The sequence below is a fragment of the Borostomias antarcticus genome (assembly GCF_949987555.1).
Source record: "Borostomias antarcticus genome assembly, chromosome: 13".
Classification (NCBI taxonomy): domain Eukaryota; kingdom Metazoa; phylum Chordata; class Actinopteri; order Stomiiformes; family Stomiidae; genus Borostomias; species Borostomias antarcticus.
The window spans coordinates 6,326,335-6,337,098 of record NC_140246.1 but is presented as its reverse complement, the minus strand read 5'-3'; the positions used below and the strand labels follow the sequence as shown (position 1 = coordinate 6,337,098).

The 10,764-nt window shown below is 45.2% G+C and overlaps 1 protein-coding gene across 1 annotated transcript; it reads left to right on the top strand.

Annotated features, from left to right (window-relative positions):
• Nucleotides 1–4,174: 4,174 nt before the first annotated feature.
• On the top strand, nt 4,175–8,702 carry sinhcaf (SIN3-HDAC complex associated factor; the record flags this gene model as incomplete). Its single annotated transcript, XM_084447723.1, has 6 exons — nt 4,175–4,302; nt 4,872–4,971; nt 5,068–5,176; nt 5,390–5,540; nt 5,708–5,856; nt 8,686–8,702. The coding sequence occupies 6 exons, from the start codon at nt 4,175–4,177 to the stop codon at nt 8,700–8,702; spliced, it is 654 nt and encodes a 217-aa protein (XP_084303849.1).
• Between the last annotated feature and the right edge of the window lie 2,062 nt (nt 8,703–10,764).

Below are 10,764 nucleotides of genomic sequence, written 5' to 3'. Positions count from 1 at the left end.
AAAACTCAGTCTGTTGATAACTCTTCTCTGCATTTCTTCAGTTGGCAGTAGTACAGCGTCTCCTGATCTCCACTGGTCCCATGTGAACGTCCCCCTCAATTAAAACACATGCATTTGTTCCCCCCAATAAAAATATAGGACTTTTGTTTTGAAAAATCGCTATAATGTTACTCAAAAACCACAATCAATGCGCCCGACAGGGGCAGTTTTTTTTTTTTTTTTACTCCCACATATGAGCTCATACAACCACTGAATCTTTTGTGGCAAGCCTAAGCATTCTTGCCACACGCAATCTCATGTAATGAGCAGTCAGGGTTTATCAGTCTGCTGATTGGGTAACACCTCTGACACAAGCACCAAATGAGAGAAAACCTATACCTCAAAGCCCACTGCACACTGTTTCACACCGGTTCTGAGTAAACGTCGTTCAACCCGGAAAATGTAGTAAACGGTGCACACGATTTTCAGATTGAACTCACCCCGAGCAAAACGTTTGCACTCGCAAGTAAAATATTTGAATTTGCAACCAAAACGTTTTTGATTCCCGATTTATTTTTTACTTGCAATCATTTTTATTTTTTTTTGTAGTGTGGAAAGTTTTGCTCTCAAACCTATTCTGTTTGATAAGGTATGATCCACTTTAATAATCTTCTGGTGGAAATTTGCTCAGGCACTGCTATAGAGTCTGATGGCTGTTGGCACAAAGGGAACGCCTGAACCGCTCTGTTTTGCGCCTGGGAGGGATGAGCCTGTGGCTGAAGGTGCTCCCCATCTGCCACAGCAGGGTATGGGAGCAATACCTCCATGGAGCAATTAATGGCGGACTCAGGGGGAGAGGCAACAGCCCCCCCTAGTGCCCCCATGGTTGAAAATGTTGCACTAAAGTGCCCTCTCGAGTGGCAAAAACGAGAGGACGTGGGTTGGAAATAAATTATGGTGGTATCTATGGAGTCAAAATGAGGCCAGAAAGCATTGTAAACGTAAGTGAAGTATTGTAAACAAAAACATATGAATTGTAAACGTAAGTGAAGTATTGTAAACGTAAGTGAAGTATTGTAAACGTAAGTGAAGTATTGTAAACAAAAAATATATAATTATTACTTAATTATTAAAAAATAAAATAAAAATTGCATTTACAATACTTTTTTGCGTTTACAAAACCTTTTCTGCATTTACAAAACTTTTCTGCCTTTACAATACTTTTTCTGCGTTTACAAAACATTTCTTGCGCTGCAAAACATTCTGGCCTCTCTTTGACGTGGGGGCGGGGTTAGATGAGTGGCGTGTCCAGAGAGGAAGAGGCGGGGTTTCGGGATGCCCACCGCCATATATAAATCAAGTTGAGCAGCGCTCATATGGCGGTGGGCATCCCGAAACTCCGCCTCTTCCTCTCTGGACACGCCACTCATCTAACCCCGCCCCCACGTCAAAGAGAGGCCAGAATGTTTTGCAGCGCAAGAAATGTTTTGTAAACGCAGAAAAAGTATTGTAAAGGCAGAAAAGTTTTGTAAATGCAGAAAAGGTTTTGTAAACGCAAAAAAGTATTGTAAATGCAATTTTTATTTTATTTTTTAATAATTAAGTAATAATTATATATTTTTTGTTTACAATACTTCACTTACGTTTACAATACTTCACTTACGTTTACAATACTTCACTTACGTTTACAATGCTTTCTGGCCTCATTTTGACTCCATAGGTATCCTCTAGAGCAAGAAAATTCGCTGTCTAGTTGTTGCCCCACGACAGAGCTGGCCTTCCTCACCTGCTTGTTCAGTGTGTTTGTTGCAGACCTGATGTCTCCCCAGCAGGTCACAGGGAAGTACAGTGTGATTGCATAATTGCAATGCACCGATTGCATAATATAGACCCTAATCCACCTCCATTCCCAATGCTGAATTTGTCTTTCGGAACGCATGATGGCACTGTTTCGTAGTAGCTTATCAGCGTGCCACTCTCATGGATGCGACCACCCTGTTCGTGAGAGGCCCGCCTCTAGATCCGCATCGCACTGATTTGAGCGCCATGGCAACTGGTACCACCCCCCAAAGAACACGTAATCGACAGGCCTTGTATGGGCAATAGAATGCAGACGCAGCCACAGACGTCATTCCGGTATGTAAATTGCTTTGATTGAAGAAAGTCAGAAAATGGTGGATTGCTGTAATGCGCACGCGCAAATATTTCTACTACTACTGGCACATTTGAAGTACGCTACAACAGGCTTCTGAGCACTGTGTGGTTCAACGGTATTGTTCAATGAGATTCACTACCAAAGACGTATTTTATCATCTTTTCAAATCGAATACCAACTTTTTCTTTAACACAAGGTAAGAATAACTTTTCTTGAAACGCAATTTGTCCTGTGCCTGCAATATTCAATGTCAATCTACACTGCACTGAAGAGGTTGACCATTTGAATGATTCTATAACTTGTGTGTGAAACTATGTGAATTAAAAAAAAATGGACAGACACCCTAACGTGCGTATTTAACGACCAGTTCTCAGGTTACCCTTACATCGGAATGTTTTAATGGAGATGGAATTCATGTTGTTAACAGGCGCGCTTGTCCAGCCTGCTGTCCGGTGTTTGCTCGGTGACAATGCTTTCGTTCTTTTAGTAGGACAGTTACCGTCAGCTTTCTTTTTTCTTTTAGCAAAACCTCAATCATGTCACAGTTTCGAAAAGTGACGAACACTGTTGTTGTTTTGTCAAACATTGCGTTGTTTATTTGGCTCAAGATAGCCTAAAGAACAGCTGCCCATTTCGACGTCAGAAGGATCTAGGTATTGGCTAAGTAAATACGAACAACTAGCTCAAATTACTGTTCCCAAGTGCTGTAAAAGACGAACGCGAGAGAATTTGACGGGTAGATTATCTATCTATAGCTTAACATTGAGCGGCAGAGCCCTGCAAATGTTTAGTCGACTAGATTGAAAACAATTTGCTTGTTTCTTTTTAGGGTATGTGTTTATAGAACAAGACATATTCGCGATTGGGCTTTACATAGTTTGATTAGACTCGGGCTCCTGAATTGCAAACAACCGGCTGAAACCCGCGTGCAGATGTTTACAGTTCAGCCCGGGGATTTGGAAACCTCCCGCTGCGCACTGACGCAGAACCATTTCAAAAACCTAAACAGTTGTCATCGGAGTTGGATTATACTTTATATCAAGTGCTTTTTGTGCGATTTTACAGTAGTTGTAGGATGTCTAAATTGCGTCGAATTCTTAGTCAAATCCCCTGGATGCAGGACCATGCTTTAGGTGGGCGGAGATCGAGCATCCCTAAGCTCAACGCATTGGAGGCTCGACATCTTTTTTTATTTGTCGTTGTCAGAATGGAACCATCGATAAAAAGTGCACGTAGGCTACCCAAGTCAGAGGGCCTAGAGGTTTATCAGCATGAAGTACGTTAAAGCAACGGTTTGGGCTGTCCCACCAAGTTCTGTGTGCCATGCTTCCTCGCTTGCCTCGTGTTGCCGTATTTTGTTACGTTAGGCCTTATGATTATACAATCAGCTGATGGCGCACTGTAAAAAACATCGCTACATTGATTGCAATAAAAAACGCAGGCCTATAATTGTTTTATTTACTGCTGTTATTTGTGTGTTTGACTATAATTATCCTGTGGACATTGTGTAAATCGGTAACGCCGTCCTCTATAGCGCACTGCACCGATGGAGCCGCATCCCTGCCATAGCGCGGACCACATGGCGTCCATCCACTCGCATCAGGACCGCGGTTACGTAACAGCGTCGGTAACGCGGCCAGGCCGTGCTGTTCTCGTCCCGCTGACGCTGTGACGGATAACCCAGTTCTCTCTCCCTCCCTCCCTCTGTCTGGGTCAGGCCTGGAAAAGGGGCTCGTCTCCACAGCCCGTGACGCGGTTGTGCGTATTACGCACTTGCTTTTTTGCTTGACATCAAGCACACTGTTATCCCCAATGAAAAATGCATTCTCCAGTGAACAAATTTGTCCTACTTTTACACATGCAGCCCATATGTCGGTGCCACAAAACCATGAAATGATGAGACACATCTTAAATCTAAGGCTGCTGTTGTCTTTCTAAAGACTGGACAGATATAATGCATTACATTTTTATTAATTTATAATTTATTAGGAGGGAGCTTTATTTTTCTTTTAGCGTTGTGTGTTTCTCTTTCTGCTATAGATGTTTGGCTTCCACAAGCCCAGGATGTACCGGAGCGCGGAGGGCTGCTGCATCTGCCGGGCCAAGTCCTCCAGCTCCCGCTTCACCGACAGCAAGCGCTATGAGAGGGACTTCCAGAGCTGCTTTGGGTGGGTAGCCCACTACCTCAGAGGCGGTAGCCCAGTCCAGGGGCACGGAGCCTGGGCGGTTTGGTCCTACCTCTGGAGCCCGGTGGCACTGGGGGACTCCAGGGGGGGCTGAGGTGGGAGTCTGCAGAGATGTGGGGGTCCCCGGTCAGGTCATGATGTGGTTTGTTACTGGGAATGTACAGTATAGTCTACCTGCGCATGCAGCTTCCCCTGGATTGAGGCACCGTCACTGGACTGCCACTGGTGGACCTCTGTCTTACTGCGTTATAAATACAACAAGTCTCTGTCGTTACTTCATTTGATTTCCTCAGGGAGTCATATCTTACCAGGACACACTACCTTTAGGCCTACACTGGTTTTAAGTGGCTAAAGGGAATTAGGGGAGTTGTTAAAGGGCGCGTCACACGGCATGTTATTGGCCCATTGCCATGGTTACCAGTGATATGAGTATGTGCAGCGGTCTGAGATGGTTCTGACTCACCCTGGGGATGAGATATTAATCACAAAGACTTGCTCTCTCTCTCTCTCTCTCTCTCTCTCTCTCCCCCTCCCTCCCTCCATCTGTCCAGGCTGGGAGAGCTGCGTTGCGGAGAGATCTGCAATGCCTGCGTCCTCCTGGTGAAGAGATGGAAGAAGCTTCCGGCAGGAACCAAGAAGAACTGGAGTCACGTAAGGGAGTTTGCTTGGGCCACCGAGTGACACTCTTGTGATTAAACACCTGTGCATCTCTGTGTTGCTAACCCTCCTCTCTGTGCCATGTCGCAGGTTGTTGACGCCAAGGGGGGTCCGAGCGTCAAGACCACTGTGAGGTCCAGGAAGTTGAAGAAGAGACCAAGCCAGACCAGCCGAGAGCAGAGCGAGCTGAAGAGAAACAGTAAGGACGTGGTCTGGCGGAGACACTCCGCATTCGCCTGCGATGCCTTGAGCCGATAGCCTTGTCTTCTGAAGTGTAGCCGACAATGAATGTTATAAGCCGTACTTCCAGTACAACGGCGTTGTTGTTGTTTTTTTGCCATGTGTCCCGTACCTTGTGGCCAGAGTCAAGCCAACTTCCTGGTTCATTGTTTTTGTTCTACCCCCCTCACAGACTCCGACGCCCACAGCACCACCTCTAGTGCCTCCCCCGCACAGTCTCCCAGCTACAGCAACCAATCGGACGAGGGCTCGGACGGTGAGCTGTCACCAGGCACCGCTCGCCCCCCGGTATTCGCCTTCCTGGACCTGACCTACTGGAAAAGGTAACGCCTACTCTGATGTCATCTCCACCCAGTTTAGAATTCCTGTCGTGGCGATTCTACCTCATCGACTAAAATCCTATTGAACGGGCAAGTCAGTTTTCCTTTTGACCCGCCGGGCCGGTATTGTGCTGCTGTTGTACTGAATGTGGCCGTCCCCCCGTTTGCAGGCAGAAGGTGTGCTGTGGGATCATCTACCGGGGCCGCTACGGAGAGGTCCTCATCCACCCTCACCTCTACAAGCCCTGCTGCCCGAAGAAGCAAGAGGAGGAGGAGGAGGAGGAAGATGAGGAGGAGGAGGAGGCAGAGGGAGGGATAAGTAGTGGAGAGAATGCAGTGGAGCCCCCGCGCCCCAGTCCCCCCACCCCCCAGGAGGAAGGAGAGGGTCAGGGGGAGGAGGAGCGTGTCGAGGAAAGATGGAGCAGGAGTGAGATTTTGTGAATATTTTTTTTTCCAATATGAAAATGCTGGAATCCCACACATTTATTACTTATTGTTTTCAATATGAAATCCGTCAAATGCTGCATTTGACAAAAGCTGCAAGGACAAACGGAGACCTCTGAAACTGTACCTTCACTTCTGGGAGCGACCGAGCCATAGTCTAGAAACCAGCCTTCCGCTGCCTCCTTCTCCTCTCGCCTGCCGTACGCACTCTGTTCTGAAATGACAGCTTATGTAGCGCATACGTTTCTGCTCACCCTGGGGTGGGATTTAAACCCAGGTCTCCCGCGTTGCAAACGCTGTTTTAACCAGCTACACAGACAAAAAGCTAGCCTTTCATCAGCGCGGGTGGACTTACTGCCCACCTGGGACTCACGAGGACTGTTTCACTCAAACTGTTTCGCTCAACTTTTACTCAGCCTCTTCTTTTCGAGTTTTCTTTTGTTCTATCTCTCTCTCTCTCTCGTTGTCAGCTACATTATATTAGTAATTTAGCAGATGCTTTTATCCGAAGCGACTTACAATAATTGCAATTAACGTAAGTACTGTAGTCAGTGTACCACTACACGCCAGAATCTCCTTTCTAAAGCTTTCTACAGCTACAGTACTTGATGATTTTGCCTGAGTAAGAAGGCAAGAGTTAATGCATTTAAAACATGTCAGTCTAGCGTTTGGCTAAGTTCCACTGTGGTGAAGGCATTATTCAACCAATACCATGACCAGCTTGGAGTGTACCACACTCTTCTCCACACACTCTTGAGACTTGTAAATAATTTAGTTATGGCGAAAGGGGGGATGTTTCAATCTCTGTTGTTTTGGGATGTTTATATAAAGCACATTCAATGTAAGACAGGTAGATTGTGCTCTCTTATGCACTGACCCAGAAGCAGCTTTTATCATGTCATCAAATGAACCATTATAAGCTATAATCATAAAACTGTCCTTGGATCTGCACTTTCAAGCACTTCCTATCTCAGTCTGTAGGGCCATCCTGCTAGTATTCTCTAGCCCCTGTTCATGGTCTAGGGGAGGGGCTGGAAAACTATTCAGGTGAACCTCAGGACCCTCTAGTGATGTCAAGACAAGCCTGGTCTCGCGGCCAAGATCTATATTCCAGCCCAAGACTGGTTTGATGCCCTTTAATTCCTGTTTTTTGTGCTGTACAGTTTATGGTTGGCGGCCTTTAAAGGACTAAACATTCTATAGCTGACTACGGGACTGTACAAAGCCATGTATGAATCTCTTGGCATGACAACTGCATGATGTCCTTTGGTATAACACTATTTTTTTGGTCTCAGTCTTGGCAATTTAAGTATGATACCGTAGAGCTTGAATATATTTTTGTATATAAATAAAGGAAAACAAACATGTTGTAAACAATTAAGTCACAACATTTTGTTCCTCTGTGCTGTGTTCATTGTCAATTATGTATCCTGCGAGGAGCTGAAATGTGTTTATTTACTCTAAAAACCCCGGCCTTACCCTGAGACCAAACCTCACTTTATTTTGTGTCCTTTTGTCTTGTCGGATTGTTTGCTATGGCTGTTATTTATGCATTTATTTTTTTGTATTTTTCTACACCTTTTAACGTGTTCAATAAATGTTATTTGTGATTGTGATGTTTGAGTTTGACAAGAGTGTTGCAGTCTGTCTGCAGTGTCTTTTTTCTGTCATTTTAACCTTGAAGATTTCTCAACACTAGTCTAGAGGGTTTTCTGAAAAATGTGAAAGTGAGGGGCATTTGGGGCTAAAAGTCGGGAACCAGTCTATTTTACATAATTCAAGGGTGCTGAATCCAAAAAACTGCTCCCAAGCAAAATTTTGAGTTTTTGACCTTGCATATCAAAACGGCCACCAAATTGGGATGAATAATCCCCTCAGAAATGCAGCACATGCAGTGCAGACAGTAGCAGCACTGTAAACAGCAGCAGGCCCCACAGACATCCTCCTGCCAACAAAAGACCTCAAAGTGAGTGCAAAATTACCAAACCTATCACTGTGATTACAGTAGTTACATGTTATTAATGTAGCTAGCTACATAATACTTTTATGACTAGATTGCTATGTATCTACAACTAGGCCTACAGTCTGTAATAACCACTCATAGCTGGCTAGCAGCTTTTCATAAGTGAATTGATGGCCTGTAGGGCTAACTTATTGTCAACTGAACAGAAACCACTTTCAATATAACTTGTATAGGTTAGATATGGTATTTAGTTTTGATTAGTTACAAATGCAGATTAGTTTCAAATTATATGCAGTGAGATACCTACATTTCTTTTGATGGTTTACTAACTGTACCACTCATCGCTAGCTAGCTGTGAGAACACATTGATAATAGCCTACATTGTCAAGAGACAGTTTAGGCCTACTCATAGTTAACCTCTTATCTTTGTCTTTGATTTGCAGACTGCAATCAATCCAATAGTTAACTTGAGACCTGTAGATTACAGCAGTGTGTGCATATTCTGCGAAACACATACTGTACATGTCAGCAACAGAGTGATGACCTAACTCCTTGTATGAATGTGGACTAGTGACTAGACTAGCCTATGGCTGTGCTCACCCTGGTTTTGGCTTGTGCTCTGCCTCACCCCGTTTCTCGCTCTACCTCAGGACCCTGTTACTGTCCTGCCTCCTGTGGTCCCTTCACCCCTGACCTCCAGGCATTTCCCCCTTCATTAAAGTGCCCCTGTGGGGTTTTCAGTGTCCAAGAGCCTCTGAGTCATGCTTATGGGTCCAACCACCTACTGTAATTTAGTACCATCCTAATTAGTAGGGTATCTCAGAGGGGTCCACCCGCACCCCCTAATTATTTTTTTTCTAATCTGTGTTTTTGCCATTCATACGATGTCCAAAATGTTTGATGAATTGATGATCCTGTGTAAGAAGATCTGTTTAGCCCCTGGCGCCATTCCATAGACCCTCATATGGATTTCCACCTCCTATAACTTCCCCCTCACACAGGGTCACCAATCCCTAAGCAATAGTACCTTCCTGGCCAAGAGTACAGGGCCCTGGGTCACCCCAAATACATTGAGGATCTCATTAGGGGACTTCTGCCTCTGATAACTTGGCCCAGGAACCACACTCCATCTTGGTTCTTATATCTCCATGTTTGGGCGACCACAACTGTGTCAGTACCAGTCCTGTGGCTGTAACTGACTAATTCTGAGGACGAGTTATAGGAGGCAGAAGTCCCCATGATAGTCTATAGAATGGCGCTCCATAGACATCAATGTATTTTGGGTCACCAGGGGCGAAATGGATCCTTTGCAAAATATTTTTATGTACAGTAATGTCCTCAAAATCTGTATTTTTTATGTCATTGAGATGTACTGTAAGGGGGAGCGTGTGGGACCCCCTGCGCTACCCTACTAAACAGTTCTCTGAAATGTTGGCAGCTTATTAGCATATTTAAGAGTAGGCTTACCACTGATTAATTTTTAAATGATGTAATCACATTGCCTACAGAACATAGATAGAGATACTTTATTTGTCAATTTTGCTTGCCTGGTTACAGAGTTATTGAAGAAATTGATAAAAGAGGGCCTCAAAATTGGCAATTTGGCAGCCATTTTGATATGCAAATTAGAAGCTCAAAATTTTGCTAGGGGAACTGTTTTTTTTTTTATTCAGTACCCTTGAATGATGTTAATAGGATTGGTTCCCGGCTTTCACCCCCAAATCCCCCCTTCTTATAGAAGGCATTTTTTTCTGAAATCCCTCTAGATTAGGCTACACTACCAAGTGTGTTCCTCTATTTGTCAGTAGTCCTAGATGAACTGGACATATTAGATGTATTAGGTTCGTTCATTGCAAAGATGGCATTAACGCTGGTGTCATGGTCATGTTGACAGTGATTAGCCTACAAAGGCATAACTGTTCTCATATAACAGTGCAAGGGTGTGCGGTGACCCGCAGGTCAGGGCGGGAGGGTGCACCGTGCGCGCGGGAGGGTGCACCGTGCGCGCTGATCTCCACAGCACTTGCCCAGACCGGATGACGTCACGTCACTTTCTGCGCCTCCGCCGCCGGTGTACGCCTGGGAGCGGTGGGAGGAAGGGTATATAAGGTAGGAGCTGACATGGGGCATTCCCTCGGTAATCTAACAACACTTCAGGTCGGGATTGGAAAGGGGCCATTCGGTTTATCCCGTTTCGGATGTCGAGCACCTCCTGCACGCGGGACCTCCCTCAGCGCCATCCTCATCGCGCACAAGCCGAAGGCACGAGGTGGGTCAGCTGTTTGATGTTCGTGGAAGTTTTGGTTGGGGAAGGGCTTGCCTGTGTTTCGCTTGGCCGGGTTAGTAGCCTAATGGTTGGTTTTGGCGTTGACTATATTTTTAAGAGTTACACAAACCGGAGTAAGAATGCACTTTCTGCACGAGATGATCACGCTTCGGCAGCAATACGCTCATAGATTAAAGGCGTTTATTGGTTTGATAACCCAATGAATCGCTGAATTGTTTGCAATTGTGAAGCCTGCGCTTATGCAGTGTTTTCTGTCTCCCTGCTCACGGTCCTCTATCACAGTCTACTCTGAACAGCTTTCTGAGGGCGATAAATGCACTGTCATGGGTCTGGCTGGCTATGGCCCAAATGAGGTTAAGAAGCCAAAACACTGCTACCTTAATAAAACACCTTTCACCAGGGCCATGTATCATAACAGCAACTGCAAATTTCTTAGGAAGAGTAACCTGGATATCACTATCAGCCTATGATTCCACGAAATGCTGTGACCAACTCACAATGCTCTATTCGCTCCCAGCAGTGAGGAACTAAGC